A 19,632-nucleotide genomic window follows, 5' to 3' on the forward strand; every position below is an offset into this window, starting at 1 on the left:
GTGCGCGGACCGCTGAGTCGTGCGTGTGAACCGCTGAGGGCCGCGCCAGACGTTCCGCAAGGAGCTCTCGGCAGCCACCATACATACCCATCTGTGCACGAGCGAGTATGGGACGGTGCGTGCTCTCAGGAGACACGGGCACTTTGGTTTTCATCACGCACGTACAGCTGAGTCCCTTAACCTGGGATGTCAGTTCGGGCGAGTCCTGTCATCCGGAAGAGTTCTACAGAGGACTCTGGCCCAGAAGACAAAGTCTAGGGCTGGTGGGTGGGTCACCATCACGGCCACCTCCCCAAGGTGCCCGGCCCGGGGCCAGCCGTGGGGCTGCACTCAGGAGAGACTGAGCACCATGGGTCGTGGTGGCATCTGACCCTGGGTCACTGGGCATCCCAGTACCTGCAGCGGAGGTGGGAGCTTACCTGGGGAACGCGTCAAAGCAGTACGTTTTCCTGGTGTCCGGGAAAGCCACGCGCAGGCCCGACATCAGAGGCGAGTGGAGAATGACGGCGGCACACTCATACCTTGAGGCCAGGTCTACTGTGGGGACGGTCCCGATGCTCTGACCGTACAAGATGATGTTCTCGGGACTCACGCCGTACCTGGGGAGAAATCGGGGGGCTCGCCGTTAGCTAATAGACGGAAGACAGAGAGCGACAAAACCGTAACACCTTAAACTCACAAAACTCCCATGGCTACTGGTTTAAAACGACATCGTCTAACTTGTACAATAAACGTGGACTTCACACAAACACACGTGAGCGGCCTGTCTTAGGACGAAGGGACGGATTCTGCCCTCCAGGACATTTTGTGAAAACGATGCACTCCTCACGTTGGGGGGCGGGGCTCAATGAAGTAAATACCTCATAAACCCCGTTTCCCAGCTCCGGAGTCATCTCATTTCCCGTCCTCCCCCTTCAGAGCTTCTCTGATAATCACCGATTTCAGGATTTCTGAGAGAAAAGCAGAAGCTCGTCTGGCAGATTGTACTGTTTTTATTAAGAACGCTTCAAGTGAGGTTTTAATAAAATATGAAAGGTATGAGCATTTATCAGAAAACGGTACAGAGAGACGATTAATTTGAAGACAAGTCTGTTTTCTTCAGCCTCTCCGTGGGGCCAAACCACTCAGAGCCTCCTGTCTGCCAGCCGTCGCCGATCCGCTCTCTCCCGGTGTTTAGTTGGCCCCCGCCGCACGCTCCCCGGGTCCCCAGTCCCTGCGGCCCACTGTGAGCACAGGCCTGGGCTCTGGCCATGGAATGCCAGCATGATGACAAGGGCCACTGTGGGTGGCAGCTTCAGGGAGAAGGGTGTGATCCCCCCTGCCGTGGGTGGGAAGCAGATGGGAGTCACGGGGTAGGGGGCTGGCCCACGCGGAAGAATGCAGCAAAGGCGAAGAAGTCAGAGAAGGTCAAGGGTGCGCAAGGACATGGGAGGGGAGCTCTGCCACACAGGCTGCAAGCACCTGGGAAATCCATGCCCCTCATCTGGTAACGCTGAAGCCCGGAACCGACAATTGCACTCTTCAGCGAAAATACCTCCTGCACCTTCTGGGGCCACGTGACCTTTGCTCCGACAACAGCCATCGGTGACAGCAGCTGTCAGCCGGTAACAGAGGGGACGGCGGGATCTCAGCCCGGCTTTCTCCCCGTCCAGCTCCTGGGAATGACATAGTGGAAATGGGGGTTCTTAAAAGGAATCAGGGAGGGAATGGCTATTTCTGGCGGGGACACGGTGTATTTACGGAAAGTTGACATCTGAGCTGTACCACGAGGGGCAGACGGGACTCCAACACGTGGTGGATAAAGAGAACTTCCTCCCCGAGCAGCGTCAGGAGCACACAGCACGGCACAGGAAAGCGTGGGAAAGCGAGAAGCAGGTGCGAGCCCGGTGTGCGGGTCGGGGGCTGCGGGGCTGAGTCGTCTGGGAGCCGATGTCTGGGGCACATCTGGGAGCAGCCAGTGTGCTATGGGTCAGAGCTTGTCCTGAAGGTGAGGAGAGGCATGGGCGGCACCCCAGAGCAAGGTGACAGGAACAAAGTTAATGCTCTGAAGAGTCACCTTTCAGTGGCTTGAGGGATGGATGACAGAAGCATGCCAAGGGGGCAGGGATACAGTCAAGGGACTATTAAGAAATCATATGGGGGTGGGGGGCAGGGAAGTGGGGGCCTGGGTGACTCAGTGGGTTAAGCGTCTGCCTTCAGCTCAGGTCCTGATCTCAGGGTCCTGAGAATTGAGCCCCTTGAACCATCGGGCTCTCTGCTCAGTGGGGAGCCTGCTTCTCCCTCTGCCCCTTCTCTTTCTCTCTTTCAAATAAATAAAATCCTTAAAAAAAAAATCATACAAGGAAGAGAGAACAGAAGAGTACAATAAATTTTTAAAAAACCAACAGAAGAAAGAGAGGCTCTGTCCTCCCGCAGACACAGGTGCACAGACCCCGGTCCGCCATCTCTTTCTAAAGGGACGTGTCTGTGTGGCCCCAGCCCCTGGCACTTGGCACCACCCAATGCAACTGTGCCTTTGGAAGAATGTCCCAGGATGAAGGTCTCAGAAGCGGTTGGAAGGGGAGGTTATTACACAATGATCAGCAGAAAGGATTTTGAGAGAGAGGTCTGAGCCAGGAACAGGGAGCCACAGGACCCTAGACCCCAAATCCCTAAATCTGAGAGCCCATCAGTGAGGCCGGAAGACAAGGGACACCAGAAGGTGCATCTGTAGGGTGTCAGCAGACCGCCGCCACACAGGAAAATGCCCTCCATTGAGGGGAAGCCATGCCGGCTCCCTCCACCAGGGGTTTTCAACCCAGGGCTCAGGGACCCTTGAGGGGAGCAGGATTAAGACTAGGGTCCCCTCCTCCCTCTACAATCTTCATCCGATTCCTAAAGTTATCTCTGACCACCCCCCAAAAAGCACAACGGCCACTGGCCACTTCGTGGGATGGGGAGGTGCAGGGGGTCGGAGAACACCAGAGAGAGAAGAAACCCACATCTGGAGTGTGGGTCCTCCTTTCCCATCAGTTACGAACAAAGGAGTCTTCCAGCAAAGAAAAAGAGAAGAGGAGGAGAGAACCTGAAACTGAAGGCCACGGTTGAAGAAACAATTAATGCTGAAAGTGGGAAACTCAGTGCAGCCCTCCCCACCTCCCGGTCAGCATGGCATGAGCCTCACCCTCTGCGCCCCCATCCATAGGCCGGCGAGGATCACATGGGGTAACCTACACAGCGATGAGCAGCATCCCAATGCCGTCAGGGTCCTGCCTGCTACACGAGCCTCCCTGGGGCCCCATGGGACAAAGACAGGAGTGATGAGCCCACACCCCAGGGGCATGCCCACGGGGCAGCGCAGCCGTCTCTCCCCAGGTCCCAAATCCATCCATCCTCGTCCATCCTCAGACACTGAGATCTCACAGAGGGATTGGAGCTGCTTCGCGTAAAGGCTCGGCTCCTAGCTTCCCATTGGCCGCACCCCACAGCCAGGACCTGCCTCGACAAATCCCAGCTTTCCCATGCTGACCCACGTCCCTGGTCACAACCAGCACTCTGTAGTCCAAGCTTCGCTCGAGAATGTCACCAGGTAAAACACAAACACACCAGCCGTAAAGGGAAAACACAATTATGTTAAAGTCAAGAACTCATAAGAAGACCCCGTGAGAAAGTGAAAAGGCAAGTCACCTGACGAGAAAGCCACCTGCCACACCATAGGACCAGCCAAGGGCTCACATCCAGAATCTCTAGAGAGTTCCTCCAAAGTGAGAAAAAGACAACCAAGCCGCACACGCACACGCACACACACAAATGACGTTTTACAAAATGGCCATTTGATCAAAGAAGAAATCTTAAATGGCAGCAAGGCCGGTGGAGGGGACCGTGGGCGTCATTAGGAAACAGGGAAATGCAGATTACACCATCACGTGACACAGAAAAAACTTAACGGTGCAGGGGACCCAGTGTTAACAAAGACAGTGAACCACAGACACAAAATTACATTTTAGGGATACTCCTATCTGGTTGATCTATTTTGCAACCAAAGAATACTGTTTAAAAGTTCACCGGCTACGGGCGCCTGGAAGTTCAGTCATTAAGCCTCTGCCTTCAGCCCAGGTCATGATCTCAGGGTCCTGGGATGCAGCCCCGCGTCCGGCTCCCTGCTTCTCCATCTCCCCGCGCCCCATGCATGCTTGTGCTCTGTCTGACTCTCTTTCTCTCAAATAAATAAATAAAATCTTTAAAAAAAAAAAGTTCATGAGGTAGTTCAGATATGGAGACAGCCCTCACAAAGACTGTTAGAACTGGTGGTAGATTGTCTGCTAACAATAAACCTCATAAGGAAACAAGAGGCCATCAAAAGTATGTCTCAGAAAGACAGTGTGGGAAGAACTCATGCCGCCACGTTCAGTAAAAAGTACTCTACAAAAACAGGCCACAATTACGTGCCTTTGAAAAAAACCTATACATGGAAAAGAGACCTGAAATCAAGATACTAAAATGGGAATGATGTGGACCTTCATTCACGCAGTGAGAGTTTTCATTTCCTTCTTCTCTTTTTTAAAGTCATCTCTACGCCCAAGGTGGGGCTTGAACTCACAGCCCCAAGACCAGGAGTCCCACGCTCCACCGACTGAGCCAGCGAGGCGCCCTCATTTCTAGTCTCGGATTTCCTTGAATTACTAGGTACTGACTTGTTTAAAAGCACCAGTACGTTTAGGTACTGTCAGGTCTTTCTGCAGAGGGTCGGTAAGCATTCCACTCCGTGCCAGGGTTCCTGAGCTAGACGAGTTTTGCAGACTGTAGAGTGCTGGTCCAGTGCTCACGCTGGTCAGTATTACTTTCGGGGCTTTCCCACTGCTTGTTCCTGCCTTTACCAGACTGTCTGATAACAAATGAGGAACTGGAAAGGGGGCCGGGTGGGGAGGTATCAACGATTTTCGGTGGCACTTATAAGGGGCCTCTGTTCCCCTTTGCAGAGGAGGACCCTTGAGTGTGTCCTTTTCACCACTGGGTTTTGTTTTTGGTGGAAAAAAGGTACAAGATTGATAACCTCTATTCTAATGGTTCCAAACTGAGAAGTATCTGAATTTCTTGGGAATTGGGGGGAATTAAAAGTAAATTCCCTTACTGAGAAATTTTCCGTTAGTAGAAATTCCAGTGGGTTTGTGACTTTCTCAGACTACACGCTGAGGGATATGGAATAAAAAGTAGGGCCAGGTCCTAAAGCCCCTTTAGCTCTCAAATTAAATAAAAAGAAGGAAAACACAGCCAGTAAACGGAACCTGCTCACAGAGGCCATGGGAAACACAGGGCATTCTAAGATTATAGCTTTAAAAACAAAGGGCAGGACCCAGTGCAAAGTATCCTTTCAAAAACATCAGTGACCAAGTCCCAAACCTCCGCTCTGAAACGAAGCATTTGTGCACCGCTCGGCCCGGGGAAGCCGGTGGGGGACGGCACCCAGGTGAGCCGGGCGGCTGGGGCACGCGGCTCAGCAAGGCTGTGTGTGGGGGCAGGGAAGGTCAGGGAAACCAAGTACACACAGACAAGCCCAAGCACAGCTGGGAGGTGGCCTCCGCCATCAGACCTGGAGGGAGCACCCTGCAGAGGTCAGGCCCCCCGGGGGATCTGTGGAGCAGGCGCAGAGGACAGGAACTCGCCTGAGGAGGCACAGCCGTGAGCTGGGGAGAACTCGGGTGCCAGCGCACCTGTGCGCTCCCAGAACAGTGGATGGCACCAAGCCATGGCGGCAAAGGCTGGGTGGGTTCAGACAAAAACACCAGGGAAACTTGGCCCATGTGCGTGGTCACGAAGGCCCATGACTGCGCAGTGACGTGGGCCGCCCGGGGGAGAGGAGGATGTCAGGATGGGGGCGGGGTGCCGGAGGGGCGCGTGTTCACACCATTCCTGGCAGGCCCCTCTCCCGCTTCCAGACCAACTCTCCCCTCTTTCCTTCCACTCCTCCTGGAGCACCTCGTGGGGCCCCACCCTGTCCTGCAGTGTCCTCTCTTCACGCGTGCGCCCTGTGGACCTCGCGTCCAGCCTGAGCCCAGCGGGCTCCTGACACCCAGGAACGGGGCGATGACTATCTGTGCCCTGCGCGCGTGGCTGCCTGGGCCTCCAACACGGGCCTCCCAACACGCGTTCACGCGCTGACACCGTGGCCCAGCCCAAGCACAGCCCAGCACCCATGCCAGCCCTTTCTACCGGCATTTCTCCCTGACGGCCCCCATCCCTTCAGACTCAACACCGCCCACACTGGGCGCATCGTTCCCCCTCCCCAAATCTTTCCCTCTCCCCCCCATCGCCAGAGCCTTGACTGCCCGGGCTTCAGGATGCGCTGGGTTTCTCGAGCTTCTCTCCCCTGCCCCCCACAGAGAGACTCTGAGTCCTGCCGGTTCCACCTCTGAGATGTTTGTGGGACGATTGTGTTCCCGACACCACTGCTGTGGGGTGGCTTCCTGGGGTTGAACAAGCTCTCCCTGTCGGTTTGGCACATGAACGACAGGAACATCCCCACAGGCACCCAGGGCCTGTGGCTCACGGATCTTCCTGGAAGGCTCACCATGCGCCTCCACCTCCCCCCCGCCACCGGAGGCTCACAGGGCACAGGGGGCTGGGAGTGCTCAAAGGCCCCACCTGTCCCGCCCTGTCCTTCGGGTTTGTGGGTCTTGTGCTACGGCTGGGGAGGAGGCCGGTGTCCTCGTTCCCAACCGCTGACCTGGTTTCCATCCCGCCCGCACCCACTCATCGCTGAGCCTGGTCACTCCCACTGCGCACTCCTCCTCTCCTCTCTCCGCCCGTCTTTGCCCCGATGCCATCGTCTGAGCTGCGGCGTGACAACATTCCCCACCGCCTTCCATTCCTATCGGGAGACATCTCCTTTCTCCCTTAAAAAGAAGACAGACGGGGCACCCGGCTGGCTCAGTGGGTGAACCAGGAGACTCTTAACCTCGGGGTTGCGAGTTGAGCCCCATGTTGGGCACAGAGACGACTTAAAAACAAAATCTTAAAACAAATACAAGAAGAGACAGAGAGTAAAGAAGAAACCCGTGTCACATTACTTTGCTAATCACACCCCTTTGGCAAACCACCGTCCCTGGGATAGAAGTTCACGTACTGAGATGGTCCCCTATGGTCTGGCCCCACCTCACTATCGTGACCTTCTATCTTCCCTCCAAACGAACCTGCTCCCGCAGTCAGACCCTGCGCTGTATCCTGCACAGCCCCTGCCTGGAAGACTCCGGGGTCCCACCGGCTTCACATATGTCTCCTGGATGCCGGTCGGCGTCTGTCCTCTCCCTCCTGAGCACTCTGCCGAGGACACAGCGACATGACGGTTTGTGCAGTGGACCAGGACGGGACTGTAAGCCCCACACAGGGGCAGGCAAACAAAACCTACCCTCGGGGCTCCCCCGGACTTCAGAGGCTTTTCTTCCTTTGCATGGGACGTGGCTCGAGCCAAAGGCTGTTTTCAGACCAATCACAACCGAATCCCATATATTGTTATGATTCTGATGGTGAGACAATGCCCTCCAAGCTCAGCATCTTCCTGAGGCTCTAATGGGAGCTTCTAGAATCTCTGGTCTGCAAACCAGCAGATGAGTCGGTCCATCAAGGACCACGATGACAGCTAGTGAGCACCGATTCTGGTGTGATGTACGATTTACTTAAGACCCAAGACAGGAAAGTCAAGTCTCCCAAATTTTGCCAGGGGAAAGCAACGGCCCCCAAGAACCACACCCTGGAAACCTACAATCCTCCCCATCCCAAACCTCTCCAAGGCTCTACCACCTTCCTGTGTCACAAGCGACGTCGAGTTCAGGTTGGCCACCCCCCGCGTAGGTCTCTGCTCCCATTGGCTCCCATTGGCACCCAGGACACACCCCAGGAACCCTGCAGCCCGGGACCGGGAGAGCCAGAGCTGGGCGGGTGCGTCCTGTGGGAACAATCCGTTCGCTGATAACATACAACATGTTTGTTTTCCTTTTAACATGAGGCTTTCTTTCCTGCCTACAAACACGGAGAAGGGGAGCCTCCCCAAGACGCACGCATCCTGTTTAAGTCAGCAGACCTTGACTCTGCCCTATGTCAGCAGCGTTTCCACTTATCTTCACAAGAAGCGCGCTTGGCACAGTTCCACTCACTGTGAAGTCAATATTTTAAGTATTTCAGAGCTAGAATTCCTGGTGGAAATATCTTGAGATGTAGGATAAAGATAAATACACAAGGTAACATGAATGTTAGCTGAAGGACGAGATCGGGGATGGTGGGAAACCCCAAAAACTTTAGGGCACAGTCTCAGAGTGAGAGGCTTGGCCGTGCAGGTAGAGCAGGTGTGTAAACAGGACCCGCCAAAAACCACGGGCACAGAAATGTTGGTGAACCAGGCTTTCACTTTCTGTAGCCGAAGCTTTACAAATATGCACCTTCTATTTAATTATGAGGAAGATGAAAAAAGCAGCAATCACCCGAAACATGCTTGTTTTCCCTTTTTAAAAATACACCTGCGTAGGTTTAGACATTTTTGGGGTACACTCGATGTTTCACAAACGGATTTCTATCGGTCATTAATTCCAATGATGAAAAAGCAAAGGAAACACGCTTCAAAGTAGCCACTTCATGAGTGCGGATGGGGAAAAGTAACAATTTGAAAGGTCAGTGGCGTCAGTTGTAAGTTTGTTGCTATTCTTGTGATGAAGGGAATGTGCTTAAAAGAGACATTTATAAACAAGATAATTATAACCTCTGGAAGTTTCACTAACCCCAGCATGTTCAAGGTATTTTCTCAATAGCGGTTATCAAATAAAATGTGGCAAATGCAACAGTGAAAGTGGCCGCCTCCACTTGACATTGACAGTGACACAAGGAGAAATGATGTGCTCCCGGGTTATGAGTTTTTGGGGAAATCAGGAACCAAAAGTGATTCAAACCAAGAAAGAATAAGAAAACCAAGTCGAAGTTGAGGCAAAATGAGTATCCTGGCCGGTGGGTTTCTCCGAGCACAGGGAGGGGATGATCAAAACGGGGACGGGGGAGTCAGGACACACGGAAGTGGAGCTGGAAACCCCCCGCAAAGGAGGGAGGAGACAGAGCCAGGCCGGCAGGGGCGAGGGCTCACTTCTAGAAGCAGAGGGATGCAAAAGGAGGGGGAGCCCAGGACGGCAGGGTCGGGGAACACGCACGAGATCCCAGGACGGCGCCTGGGGATGGTGGGAAGGAAGAAGCCCGTGGGACAGTAGTGTTTGGGGTCGCTCAGATCAGATGCATCCGCGGCAAGTTGTGCTGGGGGAGGGGCAGAACGGAAGACAACCCCACAGCCAGCGGCTGGCAAGGCGGGCACAGAGGGAACCGGGGAGGCGATGACAGCGTGTGGAATTCTGTTTGTTCCGTTTGGACGTCAGTCTGGGAAGACAGAGCCTCAAGTCACTGCAGCATCTCAGGAAGGCACATAAGTCAGACTCTCAGAGGCATCGTAAGAAAAAACCTTCCTGGGGCGCCCAGCTGGCCCAGTCGGTGGAACACTGCCACTCTCGATCTTGGGGTCGTGAGTTCGAGCCCCGGGCTGGGGGTAGAGGAGATGACTTAAAAATCTTTGAAAAAAGGAAAAGAAAAATCTTCCTGAAATTGCTGTGATGTCTGTACTAGACGGACCGGGCCCTGGGCACCCCTCAGCTTCCCCCTGGTCGGGGCTCAGAGGAAGCCAAGCAGGGGGCAGGCGGCGGCCGGGAAGAGCCATCCGGGCCGAGGGCATTCCAGGAAAACACACCTTGGAAGCAACTCACGCACCGCCCTCCAAACGTATCAGGACCGGTGTTCCCCGAGTTCTACAAAGCAGCGGCCGCCCTTTGGGAATGGCCTTTCTCCTATGTGGGATGTTTGAAATGTCCTTCCAAATGGGGGGGTGGGTGTCAGGCCCAAACCCACCCTCAAGACAACTTCGTTCTCTCTGACATTTGAGAGACTGTTCTCTGTGTCACAGCGAAGATACACAAGACCCGGCGTGCCTTAATTTTAACCAAAAACAAACAAAAAAAACCCCACTTTGCAGAAGAAAACACAGAATAACATGAAGGATATAAAACCAACTCTCTAGATCTGTTACAACGAAAATGGGAGAGTCTGCTGGAGCTCGTCTGAGTAGAATTGCGCGTGGAATTGTGTGAAGGACAACGGAACGTCTCCTGCATTCTCTCATGATCTACCGTGTTGGAAAGGCCAGAAAATGCTGCTCCCCACCCCCCACCCGTGCCCCCGGCTCCACAAATACCTGGAAATGGTTAGAATCCCACCTTCCCTACTTTTCTGAGAGAATTCCATGAGCGGGCTTAGGTAAAACGTCTGACACAGACATCTGACCAAAAAAACCCATTTAACAAACTGCACTTCTGTCGCACCGAACACCAACGCGGACAGCCAGATACAGCCTTGCGGGATATCTGCCTATTCCGTATCCAAGGATCACAGCCAAAAGGAAGGTAGACATCTCATGACATCCCTGCGATGGGGAGAAACTTAAAAAACGTCTAATTTCAGGGCCGCCTGGGGGGCCCCAGCCTTCAGGTGAAGCGTCTGCCTTTAGCACAGGTCGTGATCTCGGGGTCCAGGGATCGAGCCGCACACCAGGCTCCCTGCTCAGCACCGAGTCCGCTTTGCCCTCTTCCCCTCCCTCTATGCTCTCTCTCGCTCTCTCTCACATAAGTAAAAAAAACTTCCAAAAAACAAAAAAAACAAAACCCTCATTTCATGATCTACCTGTTTGCCCAGCCTAAACATTATTTCTTAAAACGGGATGCTCAAGAATCCAATTCCTAATTATTTTATCCCTCTGTAAGGTGAGTTCTGACAACAGCTGTGGTCCAGACACGAGACCCGGGTCGGTGAGTCTGCCCGGCCTGACACTGACTTGCAGACACGGTAGAACTAGGAACGTCGAACCAGGCCTTTCGTCCCATCGCTGAAGCTATCTCTGTCCATGAGAGCATCCTTGGAGGTCACATCCCGGGGCGGAGCATTTCTGAGCGCCCTTCCATCTCCGCGCCCTGGAGCTGGCGGTATGAACACACACCCCGGGTGACCACCACTGGGACGGGCAGAGCTGGAACCACGACGGTCAGTCCGCATCCCCTAGGACACCTGTGCAGTCTTCTGTGGAGCCTGCAGAGGTCACCTGCGTCCCCACCCAGAAAGGCCCTCCCTGTAAGGAGGGAAGAGAAGCTGACAGAGGGGGCTGGCCAGCCATTCACGTGCGTGTCCACAAGGGTGGACCTGGGTGGGGCTGGGACAAGCCTCCTGGATGCTGGGCTCAAACTAGTCGTTTGCGAGCTCCTCGGTACGCGGCCATGACCGCGTGAAGGTGTGGGGCTGGGCATCTGCACAGCGGGCTAGAAGCACGAGCAGACTTTGAAACCAGACTAACCGAGGTCTGAATGCTGGCCTGCCCTGCACCCATGGCCCAACCACTCTGAGCCCCACCTCACAGGGGGTATAAAGCCCCCTCCCAGGCCTCAGGCACGAATCAAAGGCAGTGATGAGGGAAACTCCATGATGGTCCTCCCAGCCCCCTGGGGCTGCTTTCCAGCTTCCACGGCCCAAAAAGGCATGAACAGGACCTAACAGGGCCCTTGGACAGCTGCTCAGAAGCCCGCGGGCGGGCTCCTTCCCCAAGGCAGGCGGGGCACTGCCCGACTCTTCCTGGCGATGCCCTTTGGGTAGCTTCGAGTCCACCCACAAGGCAAGTCTGCTCGCTAAGCCCTAGCCCTGAGCAGACCCAGCAAAGAAGCCCCTGTCCCTCCTCGACGGCATCTTCGTTTCCTCTCTCTGGGCCCGAACCCCCGCTTTGGGCCTGTCTTGTGTCTTTCCTCCTCGAGTCCCTACTCTTCCTTCTGCTTCCAGAACCTTCCATCTTCCCCCACATCCTCCTTCTTAAGAGCACAGAAAGTTCACAGCATCGATCATGGAAACATCACAAACCGCAGGACAGGGATGGAGAGGCCCTTAGAGATCATACAGACGGATCACTTTATTTTATAGATAAGGGGACTCGAGGGGCGCCTGGGTGGCTCAGTGGGTTAAAGCCTCTGCCTTCAGCTCAGGTCATGATCTCAGGGTCCTGGGATCGAGCCCCACATCGAGCTCTCTGCTCAGCGGGGAGCCTGCTTCCCCTTCTCTCTCCCTGCCTGCCTCTCTGCCTACTTGTGATCTGTCAAATAAATAAATAAAATCTTCATTTAAAAAAAAAGATAAGGGGACTCGAGCTTTAAGAGGTTACTAACCTAACTCAGAGTCGTAATCACTAAGACAGCTGCTACTTCAGGGCCCCAGAATATGGCCTCAACCGGGAGGAAGAACTAGGATTTCTATGAATGACAACCAGGCCAGCGAAAGCATCACGTCTTGGCACGGCCTCCGAAGGGGGCAGGCCTGTCCAAATCCCTGCTCTGAGTTTCCTTCTCCCATGTGAACCGTGGGCTCCCGTCCCCCGAGGCCAGTGTGTAGCTCTCGGTATCGTTATTTGCCACCCCCTTTTAACGCAGAGGTGAAGCGAGCCGGTCCCTGCCCCAGCCTGAGCATTTCAGATGTAGTAAATAGTGCTTTCAAAGCGAAGACTCAGGGTGCCTGAGGGGCTTAATTAAGTAATTAATTGAGCGTCTGCCTTCAGCTCAGGCCATGATCCCAGGGTCCTGGGATCGAGCCCCACATCGGGCTCCCTGCTCGGCGGGCAGCCTGCTTCCCCCTCTGCCTCTGCCCCTCCTGCTGCTCGTGCTCCCTCTCTCTCTCAAGTAAATAAATAGAATTTTTCTATTAAAAAGCAAAAGATTCTGTTTAATGGGAAGAGTGTCTGTGGAGGACCATGGGACGTTCTGGAGACGGACGGGAGCACAACACTGAGGGCATCAGTGTCCCAGAAAGGCTTAAATATGGCTGAAAGGGTAAACTTCGTTCAGGTGTATTTTATCACAATAAAAGGAAGGGGGGTGCAAACACTCTTCTTAAATCTGACTTGTACTAATTATTCTATTTGTTTATTTACTTAAAGTGGGCTCTGCACTCAGCGTGGACCCTAGCATGGGACTTGAACTCATCAAGACCTGAGACCAACCGTCTGACGCCTAACTGAATGCGCCCCCTGGATTCCCCGAGGTTATTCCCCTTGGAAAGAGGACAAAGGAACGTTCCAGCTCTCCTGGAATTCTAAGTGAGATTTTTACTACAGGAGTAGAAACAATAAGTAGTAAATAAAACAGTAATAAAGAGTAAAATGTGGGGTTTTTTTTTTTTTAATTGCAAAATCTCCAAAGGCCAAAGGCCGTGAGGTTTCCAGGAACACAGAGAAGTTGGGCGTGTCACGGCTACTGTGTTCTTTGACCAATCCAGACGGTCCTGCCCTCGCTCTTTCTCAGCCTGGAGGTGTGAGCCTCAGGGGGTTTGGGGACGATGACAAAGCTGGAATCCACGGGACAGCGCTAACGGAATTCTGACCTCCCTGTCCCAAAGACTTCGTGATCCTTCCCACAAACTCCCCATCTTGCCTGGATCTTTTTTTTTTTTTTTTTTTAAGCAAAAAACAAAGGAAAACCACTCCTTAGCACGGCCCAGCGATTCTGCCATCCTCTTTCTCTTCTGCAGATAAAAGCCGTCCCTCGGGGTCATCCCAGAAGGAAGCCTGGGCAGCACGTGGAAAGGCGAGGATGGAGGTCTTTTGTGGCACCGTCCCCTGAATAAAACCGTGATAGGTTTCCAGTTTCTATGTTTGGACAGTCAAGGGCAGGTGTTAAGGAGGTCATTGTCCCTCACGGTCCCCTGGCCCCAGCCCGTCAAGGACAGGGGATTGGGCCGGAGCATCGCCGCCGTGTGACTCAGACGCCTCCCCCATGGGCAGCCCCTGCTCTCTGCCACGCCGGGCTAAACCGAGGCCTTAGGGTGGCCTCCCCATGGCGTGTGAGCTCAAAATGCTCTGCAGCGTATCAACAAGACGATGCAAAAGCTATGTCCTTGCACATCATCAGCAGGAAGGCTGTCCTCGGCCGCTGAGAATGCTGCGGCCGGGGACACGAGTGACGGAAGAGTGACCCGCTGGCTGTGACCGACTCCGCACGACAGGTCCCCATGCCCTCCCCGCCCGCGTCCAGCGGCTTGCGCGGGGATAGAGACGCAACCGCACACAGCACGCTCCACCCTAGAGAGAGAGCCCGGGCCTCAACCCCTCGGGCGTGTTTCCGCCCCTGCTCTTCAGCAGGCATCTCCGACTCTCCCTGCCGCGGTCACGGCTGTGCCCTGGCACTGGCACGACGGGCAAGGCCGCGAGTCTCCGACTGGGGTCGTCTCGGAAACTGAGACGTTCCACGCAGGGTGCATGAGATGAGGTTTCCAGAAGGGACAGGTGCACACCCGGTGCCTGCTCTGATGTTTAATCGTTTTCTCACTGCAGCACCCGCCCCCCAGATGCACATGTCTGCCTCCCCCTGCCCAACCAGAACCCGGCCCGGCCACCGGGGGAGGGGAGTCCCTGCGTTCTGCGGGACAGGGACCCTGGAGCCCATGGGCAGACGTGGGGATCGGGAGGCTAAAAGAGAGGCAAGGGAACAAATTAGAGTGGCCAGACGCACCTGGGGTGCTGCTAAGTCAGGGACCTGGGATCCACTGCTGGCTGACCTCCGGTCCTTGCTCAGAGCACGAGTGACTCTGTCCCCCACCCCCAGGGAGGCTCATCTGCTCCCATGGCTCCTCCCCTGGCCCCTCCCCCAGCCCAGCTGCGACCACCACTGCACCACTGCAGAGGCACCGGCACCGGGTTCCAGCTCAGCTGGCCTGCTGGGATCCCTCCTCTTCCTAAGCCCGACGCCCCTCAGACGGTCCCAGTCTCCCAAATTCCATCCAGGATTCCAGCGGGCCTTGGGACATCCTGAACTTTCAAACGCCTTCCTTCAGCCCCAGAACGTTCCCACCGGACTATCCCTAATTCATCTGACTCCCTCTTCACATTTTACCACGGTTTGAGAGTTTCCACCAAAGCAGGACCATTCAGAAAAGGATTTTTACTACAAATTTTCAAAGTTCATCAAGAATTGTGTTTTTCATCAAACCTTGGAGAAACTGGGGCACCTGGGGGGCTCAGTCAGTTAAGCATCTACCTTTGGCTCAGGTCATGATCTCAGGGTCGTCGGATCGAGTCCCGTGTCAGGCTCCCTGCTCAGCGGGGAGCCTGCTTCTCCTTCTTTTCCTGTGTGCTCTCTCTCTCAAATAAATAAATAAAATCTTTTGAAAAATAAAGTATTAACAAATGTTTTCAATACCGTAGCTCTATTCGTATACATTTTTATCTTCAAAAAATGCCTATTTTCATTTGTTTCTGCAACTTGTTCGCATTCTTCCGATTTAAAAGAAAATGTGAAACAATATGGCCAAAGTGTTTATGAAAACATTAATCCTTCATTACAATTTAATACTTGCTACTTCTTTTGCATAAAGCAAAATTTGCGAGTGAGGTTATACGTTTCTGTGCCGTGGGTACCCGAGTCAAGCATCACATGGTAAATCCCTCCCGGAGCTCTGTTTTGCCCTGCTGCTGTCACACCCACATGCTGACTGCATTCTCTCTGGGGGCTTCCCAGGAATGAGAGAGAGAGAGAGAGAGAGAAAGAGAGGGAGGGAGAGGGAGAGGGAAAGGAGCAGCTCACTCCCCACCCAGGGTACCAGAAGGAACACGGAGGATTTGGGTTTTGCCCTCATGGGGCTTATCCTCTCCGGCTCTGCTTTCACAGGCTGTTGTTGTCCTCACGTAAGAACGCCTGATTGTGCAGATCTGGCAGAGGCAGAGCTGGGCCTCACGCACTCCCCTCACTCGGGATCTGAAGCCCAAAGACAAGCAAATCACCTTCAGGCCACTGTCCTGGTATGTTCAATGCCCCCAAGCATTTTCAGAGGGTATCAGAGTCAGAACTGGTGATCCGTGGGCTTGCGGCCCGTGAACTCACCTTCCAAAGAGATCAGGGCCACCCCTGCCTCCTCTGGCCCCCTCTCGTCCCTGCCACTTGTTCCCACAGGCTGAGCCCTCGCAGGTCATAAAACACACGCACTGCGCCAGACCAGAGGGGCTCACTCCAGGGAAGGGGGGGATTGCACCTACTTGTGAACAAAAGCTGGGAACCCCTGGGAGGCCAAGCTCCCGAACGGTGGGGCTGGTTCTCAGTCGTCGTCAGAGGGCATGGCACACAACAGCAAGACACCCTTGCAACCGGCCTCACTTCTGACCCTGACAACCTGCAAGGTGCCATCACCCATTTCTTTAAACTAAAGTGCCTGGCAGATGAGTCACCCAACCAGGCGGGTAGACGACAGAGTCTGGCTCTGAAGCCACGTCTCATGCCTGCGCACGAGGCTGAGCTCCTCTGGTCTGAGCCCCACGTCTCCATAGGCATGGAGCAGGTCCTCTGTTCCCTGGTGGCCAAGGGAAGTCAGCAACGCAGGCGGCCTGATGACCCCACGCCTTCCCTTATGCCCTAGGGGAGGGTCGCCCGGCCTGGCCCCGTACCTCACATTCATGCCTATAAAGGACCCCCGTGCAAATGACAACAAAAACAGAAGCAATTAACCAAAGTTAATTGCTTAATTAACCAAAGTTAAAAGAGAAAAATACAGAAAAAACTTTTCCATACAACTCTGGAATCAAGAAATCAGAACCCCAATGACAGGCTAGGTAAAAAATAACGACGAGACCACGGGCATTAAAAGGCAAAATAACAGCGGAATTCTCACCAACACCATCGTCGAGACCATCAAATACCCAAACAGATGACACCATTGAACCAGGAGGTGAGAACCAGAGCATCGCGAATATGCAGACGCCCATGGAGCAGAAACCCTTGACCTGCCACGTCCACCACCGCCCTTCCTTCTCAGACACCGTCCAAGGGAGAAAAGACCAGAAACCTCCCTCCCGAGGGTCTGTTAATTTGCAGAGAACGCTTTGTGCATATAGGAATGTGTCTGGGGTGGGTTTGGGTTGGTTAGATCCCCTTCCTTCTCGCATCCCCTAGTGAACAGAACCTAGTGCCCAGGGGGCACACGCTGCTCTGAGCGAGCCCCCAGCACGGCAGCGGCTACGGGGGCCACACCTCCTTTGTACCTCGGTGCCGCCTCCTTCCTGTTTCGTGGCCGACTCTGGGCATTCTCCCGGAACCCAGAGGACAAACACGCAGGAGCAGGGGGTCCCGTAACTAAACTAACAAGGAAACACTGCGTGGGGTGGGACTGAAAAGACCAATCATGGACGCGACCTAAAAACAGGGAAACGAAAGGCATGTTTCTCAATGCTCCCCCCTCGAAACCCACTCAAACAAGAAGAAAATTTTAAAATAATAATGCGATGATGAAAGTAAAAAAGAAAACACTCCAGAGAGCTTTGTGCCAGGGCGTCTGTGACCCCCTGAGAGCCACAGAGCTTGAGGGCATGGCCCCAGCAGGGCAGCCAGCCTGTGTCTGCGGGAGGCATTTTTAAACCCCACGTCTGGCTCTGATACGTGTTTCTGGCCATGTTGTTATGTCTCCTTTACTGTAGCATCTCCCTTCCTATCTTCTAGATCATTCACGACAGGACAGAAGCCAGTCAATCAGTCAAAAATCATTACATGGTACAAAACCCAATTTCCATAGAGTTTGGATGCCCCTGGCTCATTGATGTGTTTTCTGCTTAGGACAGAAAAGAAATACATACAATATTCAGAAATATTTCATCACGAATTGTTAGAAGTTTGGCTGCTTCCAATCACATACCCACCAAGCTGCTCAGGAGTTCTGAAGCCCAGACCCGGGGCAGGGGGTGTGGGGGGCAGGGGGCTGCCCGCGGGCCCGTCTCTCAGCAGCGCCCCACGCACGCCAACCCTGAGCCTCGAAACTTTACCTCTAGCTCAGTGTTAGCACCCGGCTTGGGGAAAAGTTGCATGTACCCCAAAGACGGACCCAAAGGCCTCGCTGGCTGGGAAAGCTTGCGGTAACCACCGGCAAGACCTGCTTCTCGGACACCTGCTGGAGGTGATGGTCTACAAGCCCTGCCTGGGACCCCAGCGTGAGCCAAGGATTCACCCTGAGCCCGAGCCAGAGACGCGGCTCCTAATCACGGAGCCACACCAATGCACAGGAAAACGAGCAGCACGGAAGACCCAGACGTGCGCCTCAGGGGGACACACAACTGTGGGCCGAGCAGTTAGGGCTTAAAGAGAAAAAAAAGGGATACGAAAAATAAACTACCCTCACGGGTCTGAGAACAAATGCCCATAAAAGGGGAACAGGATGCTCTGAGAAAGGGAAGTGGGGTAAAAATGAACTCCGGGTTAGAGGATAGAGCACGAGGTCAGAGAGGCCTCCCGGGGTGTCCAACACACTGGACAAAGCGACGGGGACCAGGAGACGCAGGGGTGGGGGGGTGCTGCAGGTCGGGATAGCGGAGGCCACGCTGGGCGGGGGCTACGCAAGCAGCCCCTGGCCTTGAGGGAAAGCCAGGCGGGTCAGAAGCAGGGAGGGGGTGGTGACCGTGGCGGGCGCACTAGAGATGGGGCAGGAACGGAGCTGACATTCCCTTCCTGAGATCGCCACGCTGCCAACGAAGACCAAACAGCCCCCAGCACCCCCCAATGCTGGACGCAGCAGAAGGAAGTCAGCAGGGGTGAGTAATGGAGAAAACGCCCCGTATTTCGCAGCAGGAAGTCAGGAGGCGCTGTCCATGGTCCCCCCTGGGCTCTGGGTGGCCCGGCGGGAAGTGGGGCGACGGCTGCCTTCTGACCTGGTCTCTTCGGTGTCATTTATCACTCTAGGCACTGATTACTTGAGTCACAGTGCTCAACCCCGTCAGGAAAACGTTACTCACCTCTCGCGCGGGTTTTTTTGAGTTTTCTCACCGGCGTGCTGGCCTGACTCGGCGCCAACGGTGAACGTCACCGTATTTACCGAAGCACACTCTTCAGGAGCCCCCTGAGCCTGCTCGTTCTTCACGAAAAGAGGAGGGGGCTCCGACCCTGCACGGCACCGGGCACAACCGTCTGAGGAAATGAGACGCAGGCGTGACTCGGACGGATCCAGGAAACTCCTGTCCCCTCGCTCTGCCCTTCCCAGGTCAGCCCTGCCGCCCGCCCGCCTGCACCGGGTGACGTCACCACAGGGGAGCGGTGCCACGGGCCTCTGAGCGCCCGCTGCTAATTTACAGGAATTACACGGAAAAACCGGGTCTAAAAATCAAGACTGAATATTAATAAGGTCAGTGGCAAGGAGATATCGACGGGTGAAGTGCGGGGCTTACTATTACAAGACGACGTTTAAAGTCTTCAAAGGTGGTTTCAAAGGCAATGCCACGAGAAGCCTGAGAGCTGATCGGGCAAGGTTTCATGCGAAAAAAGGAAAAACCCAAACCAAACTGGAGGGGAGGGTCTTAAAAGTAATCAAAAGCTTTCAGTGAGCTCAGAATTGAGGAGGCAGCCCCAACTCTAGACACCCTCCTTTCCCAACCTATGCCACCACCCCAACAACCCACATGTCACAGTGCGCATCCCACACAACAGTGATGCTACCAGCCGAGTGTCCTGTCGGGCCACTGGCACCGTCACTCAGCAGGGCTTGTGAGATGACCTCAGTCTTTCACTGAAACCAGGTAGGAAC

The 19,632-nt window shown here is 54.4% G+C and overlaps 1 protein-coding gene across 1 annotated transcript in view; it reads right to left on the minus strand.

Moving 5' to 3' along the window:
* Positions 1–19,632, minus strand: part of ABHD17C (abhydrolase domain containing 17C, depalmitoylase) — a 42,009-nt gene that overhangs the window by 4,530 nt on the left and 17,847 nt on the right. Inside the window, exon 2 of the mRNA XM_032836870.1 lies at positions 420–599. Within this exon, the coding sequence (XP_032692761.1) occupies positions 420–599 (180 nt within the window). The remainder of the gene's footprint in view (positions 1–419; positions 600–19,632) is intronic.

The sequence above is a fragment of the Lontra canadensis genome, unplaced genomic scaffold, assembly GCF_010015895.1.
Source record: "Lontra canadensis isolate GAN:19392208 unplaced genomic scaffold, GSC_riverotter_1.0 scaffold94, whole genome shotgun sequence".
Lineage (NCBI taxonomy): Eukaryota > Metazoa > Chordata > Mammalia > Carnivora > Mustelidae > Lontra > Lontra canadensis.